The sequence below is a fragment of the Mytilus edulis genome, chromosome 8, assembly GCF_963676685.1.
Source record: "Mytilus edulis chromosome 8, xbMytEdul2.2, whole genome shotgun sequence".
NCBI classification, from domain to species: Eukaryota; Metazoa; Mollusca; class Bivalvia; order Mytilida; family Mytilidae; genus Mytilus; species Mytilus edulis.
The window spans coordinates 23,545,102-23,564,651 of record NC_092351.1 but is presented as its reverse complement, the minus strand read 5'-3'; the positions used below and the strand labels follow the sequence as shown (position 1 = coordinate 23,564,651).

The window sequence follows — 19,550 nt, the reverse complement described above, 5'->3', positions numbered from 1 at the left end:
ACTTTATATGACATAGAAATATACGGCCAACGCATTTTGACTGCTCAAATAGAACGAGTGCAGTATAAATGGTTTATATAATTTGTTCATAAGATATTTAGAGATCAACATGAAAGTAAATACTCCTTATTCATTGATATTCATTTTTAAAAATGTATGAGAACTGAAATGTTATGAAAACAAATGCTTTCAATCAATGTATTTGGTTACTTTTAGTTTCACCAGCCCAGTAGTCAGCACTTCGGTTTTGTGGTCATTCTATAAATTTCCTGTTTACAGAAGTATGATTTTTCAAAATACTAAGTATTTTCTCATCCCAGTCATAGATTACCTTAGGTGTATTTGGCACAACCTTTTGGAATTTTTGGTAATCAAAGCTCTTTAATGTTGTACTTGTTTAGCAACTATTGTTGACGTGAGCCTAACTGGTGGGTATTGTGTAGTTGGAACGCGCGTCTATCGTATTAAATAATAATCCTGGTACATTTGACGACAATTATCTGGATATATATGATGTGATTTGACTTAACACTCTTTGTTTCGAGATAAATTCTAATTTTATAAAATATTTTACATTTTTTTTCTTCATTTTTTCATCACGATATGATAAATCGCATTAACTTATTTCGTCTCGTTTGTGGTGATCAGAGGTTTTCCAATAACTGACAAGAAAAAATAATTCTGAGGACAAATTAAATGGTACAAAAAAAAAAAGATTAACGAAATACATACATACAGTCTGTATGTATGTGTCTGTCCCAAATCAGGCGCCTGTAATTTAGTGGTTGCATTGTCGTTTGTTGATGTGTTTCATATTTGTTTTCCGTTCATTTTTTTACATACATCAATAATTTTCTTTTTTGAATTGTTTTACATTTGTCTTGTATAGCTTACTATGCGGTTTGGACTTTTCTCATTGTTGAAGGCTGTACGGTGACCTTAAGTTGTTAATTTCAGTATCATTTGGTCTCTTGAGGAGAGTTGTCTCATTGGCAATTATACCACATCTTTTTTGTTTTATATATAGAACATGTGCACTTTATAAACCATAAATTAATAAGTTTGCTTTAGCTTAAACATATTTGTTTAAAATGGATTGGAAACAAGTTATTATTTGATTTTTCGTTCATTTCTTGTACATAAATTAGGCTGTCAGTTTTCTTGTTTGAATTGTTTTACATTGTCATTTCGAGGCCGTTGGTGTCATTTGGTCTCTTGTGGAGAGTTGATTCATTGGCAATCATAATACATCTCCTTTTTTATATGGCATCTTATAGTAATCCCTTTCCACTTTGCAGATGCGAGTGTTGCCTTGTAGTGGCATTAGCCTGCTCTTTTTCGAAAATCAACAAGGGTGTCTTTTACGTGCAAGAGATATGGCTCTCTCTTAAGACGGGTCAGCTTTTTATCGTCCTCTTCCGATGGACTATCATCGTTTCTCAAGACCATTTTCGCAAATGGTGACAAGAGGAGGGGGGGGGGCAAACATTCACACCCTGAAATTTCTCCCCGAAACGCGGATCGAAACAGGAGCCTTTGTGTTAGTATTCCGATTCTCTAACCAAACATTACGGCTCCTCAAGTAATTAAAATTCAAAACCCAGGGATTAGGCCTGAAACGAGTCAAATTAAGCATGTCACATCATACTAATTTTTAAAAAGAAGGCAAATGAATATTTTGTACCTTATTCAGGCGGATAGTTTATTGTTTGACTTGTTTTACATTTGTAATTTCGAGGAATTTTAAAACTGACTATGCGATATGGTTTGCCCAAATCGTTGAAAGCCGTATGGTGACCTATAGTTGTAAATTTCTGTAACATTCGATTGTTTGTGGAGAGTTGGTCTCATTGACAAGCATAACAAATGTTTTTTTTTATTCATTTTTAATCTATTCAATAGAATAGAGTACTCGCAGATCGGTAATGTGTGTCTGGTTTGATGACTATATTAAACACATTTATTACAGCGAACTTGAAATAAGTGATACCCCATAGACACTTAAGTTTAAAAAGTAAAATCACAAAAATACTGAACTCAGAGGAAAATCTAATAGGAAAGTCCATAATCACATGGCAAAATCAAATGACAAAAAACATCAAAAACGAATGGACAAGAACTGTCATATTCCTGACTTGGTACAGTCTTATCAAATTCCGTTATATTTACAATGATGCGTGAACTAAACAGGCATAATAAATTAAATAGTCGAAATACGGCTACATCAGTTATCATCGTGTAACAATTTAAAAAGGAACAATTTAACAGAACACAAAAACATCTATCTACAAACACATTCATTGATTCGTGTATCTGACGTCAGAAAATTTTATACGTCACATATATTTGTAGTTCAATGTATATACAAACGATTATAAGATTTCACATGGGCAATATTGGCATACAGGGTTAAGAAATCAAAAGTATGTAAGAAGTCATTTCAGAAATAGACCGTTATTTAAAATAGTCCAAAAGTTGTATATAATTTATAAGAATCCACAAACAGTTCATTCCACTACGCGATTGAATACTTTTGACGTTTGTGGTTCAACGTATTTTCTAATTCATATTAGAAATATATCATAATTACATATAATAGAACAATATCATACTGACGGGATCTTTTAAAGAACAGAGTCAAGTTATAAGAACCAAAGAAACACAAAAAGTCGCATTTACAGAACACACCAGCAAAAAATGAAAGATAATACAAACACATTGACGGGATGTTTAAGTACCGAGCCACGTTCAATGGATATCACATAAAACAATCCAACAGTAAAAGTAATATTAATAATAGAACAAAGACAAATGAAAGAACAATATAGCACGTTCTTAAGATGACAAACAAAATCATAACGCAGAATCTATACATCAAGACCATCATGTATTATTTGTGAAGTTGATACGAAATATTTATCAACAAGGTCTTTGTACCTTCCGATGAACTTTTTTAGAAAAAGGACGAGACGTTCTTTGACATGCCCGTGGTTCATCAACTTTCTACTCGGACACTGATGACGTTTAACAAAGTCTGAGTAAGAGCAGGTGAAGTTGGTATATTGCTACTAAGGTAGGGGAAATTTTTAATTTCAAAATCAAAATCGTCTCGTTTGTCATAGATTCTGGTACTGACTTATACATTGACTTCCAAAATTGAAATTGAAAGTCAGTTGAATACAAACTGAATGATTTTAGCTTTAAAATAGTGAATCTTTTATATCTAAGAAGCAACATTTCAAAAACACATTAAATTTTACACAAAGAGTTTAATTCAACAAAGGTACGTAAATTTTTATCTGAATAGTAATATATTATGGAAGATTTGTTTTGGGAAAAACAACGTTTGATCATGATATATACTCACAATAAACTTCAAGCATTTGACTCCTTGTAACACCGTCATTATCAATGCTGTCAAAAGCCCTGCAAGTAAGTTTACGTTTATCAAATGACCTATTCACTTCCAGGCTCAAAACTGATTTTACATTGTATGTATCAGTCGGACTTATATTTTCGACATCTTCGTTGGAGCTATTGTAGTAATCACCAAGCAAATTCCATTCAAAAGATGTTGGAGGTCTACCACCAGTCGCTAGACACGATGCATTCAAAACATCAAATTCGTATAAGGTGGGGATCGTTTCCATTGCAACTGTTTCCGTTTGAACTGAAAAGATTTCATTTAACAAGCACGTTTAATTAATATATAATGCACGCACTGGCATTTAAAGGCTAACTCATTCATAACACTACAAACTCCTCAGAGTCTGAATTGACCAGTTTTTGTGCTCGACCAGTAAAATCGAGCACACATTTTACTCGACTAGTCTCGACATTGTCTCGACTGTACTTAACTGTACTTAAGTGTACTCGACTAGTTCTCGACTTTACTAAATTAGTCTGATTCAGTACTTGATGATCTTTGTGTAGTCTGAAATGGTCTTGACCAAGGCTCGACCTGTCTCGACCTGTCTTGACTAGTCTCGACCTGTCTTGACTAGTCTCGACCTGTCTCGACTAGTCTCGACTCAGTCTCAACCAGTATCGACCTGTCTCGACTAGTCTTGACCTTCAAATTTAGTTTTGACTGGTGTAAATCAGCCCGTCTAACTAAATTAAATATTGATCTTACAAAATTCAAGCTTATTAGGTAGTTTGATTTATTGCTGTGAAATGAAAGAATTTAATTTTACAATATGTAAAAATGAAAATTATTATATAAAAATTCAGATAGGCATCTTTAATTTTTTTAATAACTTTTTCAAATCAACTTGGATTTTCATCAAACTATGCAGCTATCTTACATATATATCAAGCTTACTGAATCCCATTTCATTTAGTTTTTTGTTGTATTGCTGTAAAATTTAACAATGTTTAAGAATTAAAGTAATCTTGGTAAAAAAAGCTAGGATTTGCAATTCGGACAAAATAGAGATAGTACACTTTAATTTTTTTAATAACTTTTTCTAATCAACTTGGATTTGCATCAAATTATGCAGCTATTTTACATATATATCAAGCTTACTAGATTCCCATTTCATTTAGTTTTTTGTTGTATTGCTGTAAAATTTAAAAATAAAGTAATCTTGGTAAAAAAAGCTGGGATTTTCAACTCGGACAAAATAGAGATAGCACACTTTAATTTGTTAATCAACTTGGATTTTCATCAAACTATGCAGCTATCTTACATATATATCAAGCTTACTGAAACCCATTTCATTTAGTTTTTTGTTGTATTGCTGTAAAATTTAAGAATTAAAGTAATCTTGGTATAAAAACCTAGGATTTGCAATTTGGACAAAATAGAGAGTACACTTTAATTTTTTTAATAACTTTTTCAAATCAACTTGGATTTGCATCAAACTTTGCAGCTATCTTACATATATATCAAGCTTACTGAAACCCATTTCATTTAGTTTTTTGTTGTATTGCTGTAAAATTTAAGAATTAAAGTAATCTTGGTATAAAAACCTAGGATTTGCAATTTGGACAAAATAGAGAGTACACTTTAATTTTTTTAATAACTTTTTCAAATCAACTTGGATTTGCATCAAACTTTGCAGCTATCTTACATATATATCAAGCTTACTGAATCCCATTTCATTTAGTTTTTTGTTGTACTGCTGTAAAATTTAAGAATTAAAGTAATCTTGGTATAAAAAGCTAGGATTTGCAATTCGGACAAAATAGAGATAGTACACTTTAATTTTTTTAATAACTTTTTCAAATCAACTTGGATTTGCATCAAACTATGCAGCTATCTTACATCTATATCAAGCTTACTGAATCCCATTTCATTTAGTTTTTTGTTGTATTGCTGTAAAATTTAAGAATTAAAGTAATCTTGGTATAAAAAGCTAGGATTTGCAATTCGGACAAAATAGAGATAGTACACTTTAATTTTTTTAATAACTTTTTCAAATCAACTTGGATTTGCATCAAACTATGCAGCTATCTTACATATATATCAAGCTTACTGAATCCCATTTCATTTAGTTTTTTGTTGTACTGCTGTAAAATTTAGGAATTAAAGTAATCTTGGTATAAAAAGCTAGGATTTGCAATTCGGACAAAATAGAGATAGTACACTTTAATTTTTTTAATAACTTTTTCAAATCAACTTGGATTTGCATCAAACTATGCAGCTATCTTACATATATATCAAGCTTACTGAATCTTATTTCATTTAGTTTTTTGTCGTATTGCTGTAAAATTTAAGAATTTAAGTACTCTTGGTCAAAAAAGCTAGAATTTGCAGTTCGAACAAAATAGAGATAGTACACTTTAATTTTTTTTATAACTTTTTAAATTCAACTTGGATTTTATTGAAACTATATAGCTACTTTGGTGATGTATTCATCTTACTGAATCCCAGGTTGTTATAAAGTTTGTTGTATTGCTGTCAAATTTAAGAATTAATTTAATCTAGGTAAAAAAAGCTAAGATTTGCAGTTTTGACAAAATAGAGATGGCTTTGCAATATATTGATCTTACTGAATCATAGGTTGTTATTTTGTTTGGTGTATTTCTGTCAAATTTAAGAATTTAATTAACCTAGGTCAAAAAGCTATGATATTAGAAATATATCTTCTCTCATAATTTGGGAAAAAGTATATATAAAATAGTTATATAATTCCTTTAATGTTTTATTCCTTTTGATATACACTATATAAATATATCAAAAAGGGATGAAACATTAGAAATTATTAAAATAGTTCTTCTGATTTGTGGTGATTTATAAAACAATACCTTCTGCTTGGGGCAAACTTATTAAAAAGATCACATCTACCAGAGAGTTTTAAATTCTAAATAACATTTATTCAAAGTTGCAACATCCTGTTAAATCTAAATCGCAGGGCTTTTAATTCACTAGATAAGTAATACACGAGTTTAAGAAAAGTAGGGCTTTCTTTTTACCTGTAAAACTCACGTGTACTGATGTAATTAAATCATGTATAGTGCCATGTCATTAAATTTGACAAAAAAATGTTTTAAAACTTCATAACAACCTGGGATTTAGTAAGATCACCAAGGTAGCTATATAGTTTTAATAAAATCCAAGTTGATTTGAAAAAGTTATTAAAAAACTTAAAGTGTACTATCTCTATTTTGTTCGAACTGCAAATTCTAGCTTTTTTTACCTAGATTAATTTAATTCTTAAATTTGACAGCAATACAACAAAAAACTAAATGAAATGGGATTCAGTAAGCTTGATATATATGTAAGATAGCTGCATAGTTTGATGCAAATCCAAGTTGATTTAAAAAAGTTATTAAAAAAATTAAAGTGTACTATCTCTATTTTGTCTGAATTGTAAATCCTAGCGTTTTTTACCAAGATTACTTTAATTCTTAAATTTAATAGCAATACAACAAAAAACTAAATGAAATGGGATTCAGTAAGCTTGATATATATGTAAGATAGCTGCATAGTTTGATGAAAATCCAAGTTGATTTGAAAAAGTTATTAAACAAATTAAAGTGTACTATCTCTATTTTGTCCGAATTGCAAATCCTAGCTTTTTATACCAAGATTACTTTAATTCTTAAATTTAATAGCAATACAACAAAAAACTAAATGAAATGGGATTCAGTAAGCTTGATATATATGTAAGATAGCTGCATAGTTTGATGCAAATCCAAGTTTATTTGAAAAAGTTATTAAAAAAATTAAAGTGTACTATCTCTATTTTGTCCGAATTGCAAATCCTAGCTTTTTATACCAAGATTACTTTAATTCTTAAATTTTACATCAATACAACAAAAAACTAAATGAAATAAGATTCAGTAAGCTTAATATATGTAAGATAGCTGCATAGTTTGATGAAAATCCAAGTTGATTTGAAAAAGGTATTAAAAAAAATTAAAGTGTATACTATCTCTATTTTGTCCGAATTGCAAATCCTAGCTTTTTATACCATGATTACTTTAATTCTTAAATTTAATAGCAATACAACAAAAAACTAAATGAAATGGGATTCAGTAAGCTTGATATATATGTAAGATAGCTGCATAGTTTAATGCAAATCCAAGTTGATTTGAAAAAGTTATTAAAAAAATTAAAGTGTTCTATCTCTATTTTGTCCGAATTGCAAATCCTAGCTTTTTTTACCAAGATTACTTTAATTCTTAAATTTTACAGCAATACAACAAAAAACTAAATGAAATGGGATTCAGTAAGCTTGATATATATCTAAGATATCTGCATAGTTTGATGATAATCCAAGTTGATTTGAAAAAGTTATTAAAAACATTAAAATGTACTATCTCTATTTTGTCCGAATTGCAAATCCTAGCTTTTTTTACCAAGATTACTTTAATTCTTAAACATTGTTAAATTTTACAGCAATACAACAAAAAACTAAATGAAATGGGATTCAGTAAGCTTGATATATATGTAAGATAGCTGCATAGTTTGATGAATATCCAAGTTGATTTGAAAAAGGTATTAAAAAAATTAAAGATGCCTATCTGAATTTTTATATAATAATTTTTATTTTTACATATTGTAAAATTAAATTCTTTCATTTCACAGCAATAAATCAAACTACCTAATAAGCTTGAATTTTGTAAGATCAATATTTAATTTAGTTAGAGGGGCTGATTTACACCAGTCAAAACTAAATTTGAAGGTCAAGACTAGTCGAGACAGGTCAAGACTGGTTGAGACTGAGTCGAGACTAGTTGAGACAGGTCGAGACTAGTCAAGACAGGTCGAGACAGGTCGAGCCTTGGTCAAGACCATTTCAGACTACACAAAGATCATCAAGTACTGAATCAGACTAATTAAGTAAAGTCGAGACCTAGTCGAGTACACTTAAGTACAGTTAAGTACAGTCGAGACAATGTCGAGACTAGTCGAGTAAAATGTGTGCTCGATTTTACTGGTTGAGCACAAAAACTGGTCAATTCAGACTCTGAGGAGTTTGTAGTGTAAACAATGTCAGTGATGTGATAGTCAGCTGTAAATATATGGTCTCTATTCCACGGTTACTTAATATTCCTAAACAAGTAATATAAAAACTATATAGTTCGGACGATATTTTTCGGTTTGTTAGGCAGGTATTAAAATCCGACATTTCTGTATTGCATACAAATGCATTATATAGTAAATATTTCACTGTAATGCCAAAGCTTAGATATGAGTGTCTTGCAAGTTGCTATGAATCATCCTCTATGCATATTCAAGGGGATAATTAGTTTTTATTAAAAGTTATTATCGTTATCATTTTGCAGGTTACCTACATATTTGACATGACACTGGCTTTCAAACTTAAGTAATTTGAACTTACGATTGAGATATAAAACTGATTCGATACTTAAAGGAATTGTTAATTCTGAGTGGTTGGCCGTACAACTCAAATTGCTTCTATCATCTATTCTCGATGGTTGCATTGTGTATACAAGTGTTCTGTTATCTGTTGTTGCTAAAAGTTGGTCATTCTTTGAAAGTTGCAGACTTGGCAGAGGGTGTCCACCAACACTTTTACATGTTATGTTCATCAGTTGATCTTCGTTGCCTTTTATGTATAGTTGGACCACATTATCAAATAAAACGCTTGTTGGTGGGGCTGCAATTGAAAATAAAATTAGACAAAAAAACTACGATCTGCCTTGATGTTATTTCTGAAAGACCAAATGCTTAATGTATTCAAGCTACATCTGCCTTGATATTATTTTTAAAATACCAAATGCTTAATGCGTTCAAGCTAAAGACTAAGAGATACGTATTTATCACGATGATATATACATCTGTATGATTATAAATTTGAAATGCATTTTCTTTTTCAGAAAAAAAACCTTTAAATATGCATTGGATGGTTAAATGGAAAAAATAATTCTGATTTGATACGTTCCATTTCGGTATTAAGGAATTGTAAGCTTTAAATTTTTTTCCAGTTTTGTTTATATTAAAAATTAATATCACAAAATACTGAACTCCGAGGAAAATTCAAAATGGAAAGTCCCTAATCAAATGGAAAAATCAAAAGCTCAAACACATTATCATAGTCCTGACTTTGTACAAGCATTTTCTTATGGAGAAAATGGTGAATTGAACCTTGTGTTATTGCTAGCTTAACGTCTAACTTGTATTTTTTTTTATTTTACCTTTTTCGTTTGCGACAATCAATACAATTCATTTTACTATTACTTGAGGAGTCATTTCAATCATTTTGTTCAAACAAAATTTCGTCCCCCAGCGATTAAACACAAAGGCAAGCCTTATCTATGATTAACGGGTTTCTTTTTTTAGCTGCAAAAAGTGTCATATTGCAAAACAAAATATTATATAATCGATTTTTGTGTATGATAGCTATTTTTTAATACATTAAACTCCTATACTTTGTCATTATTCGAATATCAGTAAAGTGCAATTATGTTCCCTAAATCAGGTCACCCGATATGCGTTAGTGATTTTAATTGAAACGCAGAAGTTTTTCAACAGATTTAATAACAGTATTTACCTTATGCTTTGTATACATTTAAATTAATTGATATTCTTTATATCTCTATTGACAATGCGTTTGTATGGCATATATGCTGCAACGCCCCTTTTTAGAATAAAACTGGATTTGTCCCGACAAGTTGTTTTTAATTATGTGTGTTTGGTTTGTATTTATTTTTTTCCTAACCATCTTATTTGCAGTTGTGGTTGCGAATAAGCAAAAAGATTAAACATTCAGAATTCATCAGAAACGTTGAATCTACGTTGAGCTCGTCAAGTACATTTACAAAAAAAGTAGTTGTTTCTTGGCTGCGCAGGATGTTTCCAAAACGGAAATAAAGATAGAAAACTGCATAAATTCTGTATTTTTTCATCGTTTTTTGTGAAAACAATACATATTATGACGTAATTGTGACGTCATCAGATAGAAATATTTATTTTTTTTCATTTATATTTCTTGACCCGATGCATTTCTAACCATTATGTGCCAATTTGAAATGGTTATCAAACATTTTATTTTCTTGAGGCAAAACTAGGCCTTAATGCCCCTAGCTACTCCTTTTGTTTAAACAAAGATTTTATATGTGATAGTGTTATGCATACTTTGATATAATCCTATTGATTCGTTCAACCTTGATCTGACGTTGTTAATATATATAGAAAGATGTAGTATGTGTGTCAATGAGACAACTCTCCATCGAAGTACCAGTTTAAAAAAGGAGACCATTATAGGTCAAGGTACGGCCTTCAACACGGAGCCTTGATTTACACCCAACAGCAAGCTATAAAGGGCCTCAAAATTTACTAGTGTAATACCATTCAAACGAGAAAACCAACGGTCTTATCTATATAAAAAAACAAGAAACGAGAACAACTTATGAACCACATAAACAGACGACAACCACTAAACATCAGATTCCTGACTTAGGAAAGGTGCAAACAATTTGGATCCTCAATGCTCTTCAACTTTGTACTTGTTTGGCTTTATAGATATTTTGATATGAGCGTCACTGATGAGTCTTATGTAGACGAAACGCGCGTCTGGCGTACTAAATTATAATCCTGGTACCTTTGATAACTAATTAAGCATGGAAAACCCAGATGAAATAGTTCATGTATTAATTTATGTTAAAAATAGATCAGTATTTGAAAGGAGAAACATATTTTTGAATCGTTACATTGTTGTTATGTTGGTAATGTTTAGGATGACGTAGAGGGTAATTTATATATAAAGACTAGTCTTACTTTGATTTTTATATACAAATTAATTTTTAAAGGGCCGCTAAAAAGAAAAAAAAATTTGCAATTAGAAACATATATAGAATTTATCATATGATGAGCCTCACAAACTAATACATGCACTGTCTGTCTGACAAAACGCTGTTTGGCTTACACAGTTATAAAATTGATATCTACGGTAATACATGTTCAAAGAGCAGTTTATTTCTACTTTTACAAGAGGATAACCGGAAAGTATATGTCGACTTCTTTCGGATTTATTTTCTTTAGTAAAATAGGCTGTCTTTGCTTTGTATAATTACTACTTTATCGTTATTAGATACGGACTCGAGAAATTGTGTTTCTTTAGTTGACTCATATTAATTAAACTATATTGTACAATTATTTACCTATCAAAAACATGGTTATGTATTTTGTACCATTGCTACTACTGCACTTGTATTGTCCCTCATCATATTCTGAAACATTTCTGATCATTAAGTTATACCCATCTTTTTCCCAGATATCTAATCTGTATTGCAGAGATGGCGGTAAACTCGATAGAATAGATTTCCCTGAGCTGTACTGATGACCGTAAATACCATACCATTTGACAGAGTCTTCAGTCCAGGGGCATGAAAGTGTTGCATTGCTACCACTTTTGGCATTTATTTCTTCAGAATGTCCAGTAGTTACAGCACCTATCATCAGAATGTTAACATTAATCTATTAATTGTGTAACCAATTAGAACATTAAAGCATTATTGGTTTGTAAAGTACATGGAATTTCAAAATCAATCACAGAGTAATACTTTGCTTAAACAAGTTAGGAGGGTGGACTTTAAACTACATGTATAACTTTAAAATATCAGCATGCTATGGTTTTTGGGGAAGGGAAGCTTTATTTTTTGTTGATCTAGCTAAACGAAAAAAAGGATGTTCCTCTCGCATGAACTCTAATGTACATATCGTATAAGAACTTACGAACCATACTGACATTTACTAATATTTAAAAACAAAACATTACGATGAAACAAATATGATTCCTTAAAGTCATTTTCATCTTAGATTCAAATTAAATTGTATAAATGTTAAATGTTTAGACTATAGTCAAGTATTGGCTTCAGTGTAATTCATCTTGGCACTAAACTTTACATAATAGTCATTGTTAAAAAAAACAACTGGTTACAATCAACTGATTGACAAAATTGGTTAACCAGACATGGGAATCATCATTTAGCTGAACAAAATGCAACATTTGGGAATAGGATACAATCAGTCAATCTAGTTATATACGGTACGCGAAAACATGTCTTTGTTGAAACGCTTCAGTCGCAAAATACCACTAAATTTTGATACTGTTATTTTTTGCCTCTGCAATGTTAAATTTTTCAAGAAATAAATCAATTTATCAAAAATAAATTTGATCATTTACAGATCTTAGATGCAACATGTAAAACCCTATATGGAAAAAAAACTGATCATAGATACCAGGATTGAAATTTTGTATTTTCAACAGCTGCAAGTTTCGTATACAAAAAAACTCATTACGTACTATAGAAAAAGGTTAAAAAGGCCAAATGAAGTAAGAACTTGAAATGAATTAAGGATAAAAAATTCCTAAAACTTTTGCCAAATGCAGCTAATATTATCTATTCCTGAGGTTGTAAACAGTTAATTTATAATTATGATCATATCCATGATAATTCATGTAAAAGGATCACACATAATTAAAAGAAAACTAATTAAACAAAACAAAATATTTTGTATGTGGAAATAATACAATTGTACTAGAACCCTTGGTCATTAATTGAATAATAACTGTGTTTAAAAATGTCTCGATCATTATTTTGATATTCAATAAAACACGTTTCTAATTAAAAAAACCAAAATAACCCATTCAAACATGCAAACAGTATTATTTATCCTGAAATTCGAATTATAGATTGCATGCTAATTTGTGTTTGCATAAGATCTGTTTGTTATATTTTATATATTTATAGGCACTTGTTTAGTTTATCTGTGGTGGGTCATCTTTCAATATATCAGTGGTCTGTTTTGCATCTTTTATGTATATGATTTTATTCTAATTCAAGTTGTAAAGACCTACGTTTTTGTCGATACTAAATTCGACTGGTTCATAATCATTTCGTAATACTACATTTAATATGACTCAGGTAAATATGAAAGTATTACAAAAAACTGAACTTATCAAAATATCTGTTATCCTTCAATTTTACTATGACTAACAGTGTTAAATTCAAATTCCTGTCTGTATGCCTAGACGTGGGCGACAAAGACATTTATCGTTTTACTTGGCAGTCCGTCATTTCGTCTTTCGGTCATTCCGCCCTTCCGTCTTTCCGTTTTCCATCGACCGTCGTTTCGCATTTCCGTCTTGTTAAATGTCCGTCCTTCCGTCTTTCAGTTCTTCCGTCTTTCCGTCTTTCCGTATTTTGTTCTTCGTCCGTCTGTCCGTCATTCCTTTTTTCAAGACTTGATTTGGGGCATATGTGTCTACAGACACATTCCTCTTCATCCTGTTATGAATTTCAAATAAGCATTGTCAATTCAGTTTGCATAAACCTTTATTGTTGAAATAATAATTTATCAAAGGACAAATTATGAAACTAAAGTGAATGATATATTAGAATTAGACAACCGTTACAACTCGATTAGTTTAAATTGGAAAAGAAAAATAACAAATAATCTCTAAAGTTCATTTTTCGCCTTTCTCTATCTTCATCTCTTACATTTAATACGAGCACTTTACACATACAACTATAAGTCATTTGATTCCCCCCAAAAAACATTTAAATTCAGCGTAGTAATATGTTAAAATTGTGAATTTGAGTATTTACTTCGTTATAAAATTACACTATTACAGGTTCACGTAACCATGCATTAATTGGACAAAAGAACAGCAAAAACTTTAAACTTGTTTTGATTGTGAGGTACTCAAGAAGAACATGAGAAACTGGGTAATAATAAGTAACACTCATCCAGTGTAAAAGTGAAGAAAGTTCAATTAAGTTTCATTCGTTACGTTGGTAGATATACTTTACTATGTCTAACGTTTGCTTTTGTCAGGGTTTTTATACTTCTACTTTGAATTTACCTCGCAGGTCGATTATTTTTTCTATAGTATATGAGTTCAAGGCTCTTTGTGGTGTTCGCCGCAAGAATAGATTACATTTGCTTTATTTGACAAAAACTTTTGAAACTTGGGGTCCTCAATGCTCTTCAACCTTTAACTTCATTTGACCTTTTAAGAAAAAAGGCACGTGTCTTATAACAAACAGAAATGAATGGTGAAACGTATATGATAATTATATATTATTGAAAACATTATAAATATGTCAAGGCTTAAAGTAGTCACTACTCATTTATCTTATTATCTATTAATTATAGCATTATGCCTACTAATTGAAAACGGATGATTAAAGATAAACTTTGGGGCTACCAACTTGAACATCATAATGATATCAAAAAGATAATCAAGATCACTGAAGATGATAAGCTTTTGCTTTGTCCACTAGACATTTCGTCTATAGAAGACTCTCTATTGACCCTATAAAATAGGCTAGATATCCAAATCAAATCAAAGCCGAAAGCATTAAAAACTGAAAACCCAAAAAAAAAACCAAAAAAAAAAAAAAACCAAACAAACAAACAAAAAACTAAATCAATTTATACATTGGTTTGAGAAATATTGTGGATAAAACACTGTAACCACGGAAAAAATCAATAAGATAACGTCTGTATGACAACAAATGTCAGTTTGTTCCTTACAAGAGTGTTTGTTTAAATATAAACTGTTTTGTAAACTTTAAATGAGTGAACTATGATCTTCAGACTAGGGGCCTATGAAACTATGAAAGTTATATCTCATTCTTGCGTTCCTTCAGTTTTTACTTCAAAATTATCTCATCACAGACAAGCAATGATGAGCAGCAAGACAATATCTAAAGCGAATCCAAGTGGGAGAAATGTTTATCATTTATTTATCAGTAGGATATAGTGGCCATAAACGTCTCTCTTGCAGTTGTTATCTAAAAGTCGTTTCTGTACGTGTTGCATTGTCTTTTGTTTTTTGTTCACTTTAGTTTTTCTGTTGTTTCGTTATTTTGCTGTTATAGTTGATGTGTTTTCCCTCGGTTATAGTTTTTAACCCGGATTTGTTTTTGTCGCAATCGATGTATGACTTTCAAACAGCGATATACTACTGTTGCCTTTTTTGCTATTCTTGTCAGTGAAGCTTTAACGTTAAAAATAAAAAAAAACGTCAAAGAAAGATAAATACAGTAAGTACTGTCTACATGAGAGAAATATTTATCTTTTATTTATCTGTAGGATCTATTGACTATAAACAACTCTCTTTGGGTAAAGATTTTTCTAAAAATGTCCTGTACCAAGTCACGAAAATGGCAGTTGTTATCTTATCGTTCGTTTCTGTGTGTGTGTTTTATTTTCTTTTGTTGTTGTTCATTTCAGTGTTTCTGTTGTTTCGTTGTGTACATGTATCTCTAATAGTTGATGTGTTTCCCTCGGTTTTGGTTTGTAACCCCGATTTGTATCAGTATCAATCGATTTATGACCTTCGAACAGCGGTATACTACTGTTGCCTTTATTTGCTATTGTTTTCAGTGAAGCTATAACTTTAAAAATTAAAAACGTCAAAGAAATACAAACACAGTAAATAATGACGAGAAATACAAGAAAATAGTCAGTCACTATGAAAATGCTTATCAACGCCTCATTTTCTTATGGATCTTTGGCTATGATCTTATGTATAAACTCAAAGAGAGAATGGTTTACTTTTATAAATTGTTATTTGGATGGAGAGTTGTCTCGTTGGCATTCACGCCACATCTTCCTATATCTATATGTAAAACTATAAACAAACTTGGTGTTAATATTCTTTACAGCTAGGGTTCCACGTCAGGCATCCAGGTTCTCCACAGCCTCTATCTTATAAATAGTAACAAAATGATAATATTGTAAAGCGACAAACTCCCCTTTGGATTTGGATTTTAAAGGGTGATAAAAATAATAGATACAAGACTTTGTATGAAAAATATTAAAAGGATATGAATTTAAAAGATGTGTATTTAAATAAAAATACTAAAAAGATGAAAAAGATATGAAACGTTACGGTAAATTGATATGTTTTTAAAAGTTACGTTCAAGTTTAAATTTTAAATGGTAGACGTTTAATAGCACTTGTTAAAACATACCAAGGTTATATAAACATGTAAAATACGCAACATTATAGGGGTTTAATACAGCTAGGGTCCCAGGTGAGGAATTCGGATTCCTCTTTTAATTTAAAACGGTGAATGAATATGAAAATTTCTGTTTAGTTGGGAATTTGGTTTTACATAAGTTTTAAAAATATAACAATTTAAATCATGTTTATTGTTATTTTTTAGGTCTAGCAGGACAAATTTGTCAACTGTCATCACTTTGCCTCTGTCTTTGGTGTTATCGGCCGTTACAATTGTTAACTGTAATTATTGTCCTCATAAACCTGATCAAGGGGCTACTTGAAAAGGATTTCAATTATCACGTTAATGCAGACCCTTCCTTATCCCTCTCATAAAAAAAGTATTGAAATATATCAAAAATTTAATTGATCATCTTAAACATTGAAAACTATAACAAATAAAACAAAAGCTGTCAAAGCAAACCTTACAGAATGTCAAGTTTAATATACCGCCGTGAAATTCATTCAGACTGAATTTGTCAGACTACTCCTAATAGGATAGTTTCCACTAATCAAAGCCTCATTGATTTCTATGTTAAATTCTGCAATTTCAAGCATTAAACTGTTTTTGTTTTCTTAAATTTAAAAAAAAAGTCGGTGGCATTCAATGCCGAAATTATTCCTTATCCTGACTGGTGCTGACAAATGCACCATACCTTTAATTGTACATTAGAATATATTAGAGTCTTTGGTTCCCTGAAAATTTTAGAATTAAAAAACGAGTATATCTTATCTGACAACAGGGTAAATGTGAACCCGTGTCTAAATTTTCGTGTTTTAACTTTCTTTGTATCAATCAATAAAATAAAAACTGTTATCAAGGGTCCAATACAGTGATCTCAAGCGTACGTTTTCATTTCACACCACAATAATCCAAACCATTTACTGATTGACAAAGTTACAGCTATTTGTAGTAACTATTCTTTAGATATGTAATACTTTTTTGTATTAGTTGTTAGTGGTTGTTTACCTTAAATGAGTTATAAACTCATCATAGATACAAGAATTAAAATTCTATATTTGCGCCAGACGCGCGTGTTGTCTACAAAAGACTCATCATTTAGGATCGAATATAAATAAAAGTTTAGGGGTCAAATAAAGTATGAATTGAAAAGCATTGAGGACCAAAACAAGCATTAATGTTTTGCAAGATACAGTTGAGGTAATCTAGTAAGGTAGAAACGTTATATAAATGCTTATGTATGAATTTTTTATAAGATATGTAATCCTGTCTATTGTCGTATAACGGGTGTTTTTTGGAAGCGTGTGTTTAATTTTCGCAAAATTCGCGGTAGCTATTGAAAGTGAAAAATTGGACCCTGGGTAAATATCTATGTATAATAGTCCAAAATATATCAAAATGTGAGAGTTTTTATATTTGTAGTCCTTTGCCTTGTTTCACATATCAAATAAACAAGCATGTTGAGCTGACGCAAATAATATATCTGTATTAATTAAAACCCTCTATTTAGCATGCCCTAATAATCATGATTTACGTTCCTTTGAAGTTCTCTAAAATGTGTACTTTCGTTTGCATTACTCGTATTAATTGTGAGCGATTACATGGTAATTTCAAAACGTAATTTTGATGTGTGCAGTTGAATTTAAATTCTGAAAAGATGAAAAAATATGAAACGTCATGGAAAATCGATATGTTTTGATTTAAACTTTAAATTATAGCTAAAAAACGTCTAACAGCATTTGTTGATGAATTACCAAGGTTATACAAATATGTAAAATAAGCGAAAATATGATGATTAAAATTACCTTTACTTTCAATTCAAACATGACTAAAATGTTCTAATGGTATATTTGTTTATATATAACTTTGTCGGTTATCCTTCAAATATGTTCTCTTTGAATATAAAACTGATTAATATCAAGTACAAAAAAGGGGCGAAAGATACCACAGAGACAGTCAAATTCATAGATTGAAAATAAACTGACAACGCAATGGCTAAAAGACAATCAGACAAATAATTGTACAAAAAACACAACATAGAAACTACAGACTGGGCAACAAATACTCCATCAAAAATTGTGGGTGATCGCAGGTGCTCAGTAAGGGTAAGCAGATCCTGCTCCACATGTGGCACCTGTCGTGTTGCTCATGTGTGGCTTTCGAACCTTTTTTTTATCTGAGCGTCACTGATTAGTCTTGTGTGGACGAAACGCGCGTCTGGCGTATTAAATTTTAAACCTGGTACCTTTTGTTAGCTATTATTCGTGTGGTTCTCTGTCCTTTATGTTCTCCCGTTATTTGTATTGTAGTCCTGTCGTGTAATGTTGTCATTTTAATGTTATATTCAACATTGCCATAAAAGCGGAAGGTTTGGCATGCCACAAATCCAGGTTCAACCCACCATTTTTTTTAATGTCCTGTACCAAGTCAGGAAAATGGTCATTGTTATATTATGTTTGTTTCTCTGTGTGTATTTTTGATGTGTTTCCCTCAGGTTTAGTTTGTAACCCGGATTTGTGTTTTTTTCGATCAATTTATGAATTACGAAAAGCGGATACTACTGTTGCCTTTATTTATGTTTCTATTACAAACCCAGTTTATAGTCTAATTCGGTAGGTCACATATGTGAAAAGGGAACGGGAAATATCCCACCATTGTTCAATCACCGTATTATAATACCGTTATTTTGAACTTTGGCGCTTTTCTTGCTTTTTTGTAATTGTTTTGATTGTAAAAAAATGTGTTCTTTTCTGTTATCTACGCTTTGTTGATTTATTGATCGAGATTCAAAAGGTGGAAAGAAAAGTATATGTTTCTTAACGAAATTGTCCATTTATTTATCGCTGGGTTGGTGGGTCAAATCTTATTTTGTAATGTTTTATTTTACAGACATTATGCATATATCTTTACATTTACAGCAGCTTTTTATTCAAATTTTATAAAATCTGTTTTCGGTTTTTAAAATTACAAAATGGACACTTAAACACTTGCTTTGGTCATACAACACCGAAAGCAAATGGAATGGAATGTTCAAGATTTCTTAACTCTGATGGTCTGGGTAAAGAGAGAATCTACATTTTTTCATTGGCAAGCGATTCAACAAAACAGTAAATAAAGGCAACAGTAGTATACTGCTGTTCAATAGTCAACGATTG

The 19,550-nt window shown here is 30.8% G+C and overlaps 1 protein-coding gene across 4 annotated transcripts in view; it reads right to left on the bottom strand.

The window, feature by feature from the left end:
• LOC139485117 (uncharacterized) overlaps positions 1-19,550 on the bottom strand; it is a 52,380-nt gene that overhangs the window by 31,330 nt on the left and 1,500 nt on the right. For all 4 annotated transcript variants that reach the window (XR_011655258.1, XM_071269258.1, XM_071269260.1 and 1 more), the window contains exons 2-4: positions 11,578-11,868; positions 8,796-9,074; positions 3,368-3,670 (exon numbers count right to left, since the gene is read on the bottom strand). Coding sequence is in view for 3 of the 4 variants with exons in the window: in XM_071269258.1 (XP_071125359.1) it covers positions 3,368-3,670; positions 8,796-9,074; positions 11,578-11,868 (873 nt within the window). In the remaining variant the exon portion in view is untranslated. The remainder of the gene's footprint in view (positions 1-3,367; positions 3,671-8,795; positions 9,075-11,577; positions 11,869-19,550) is intronic.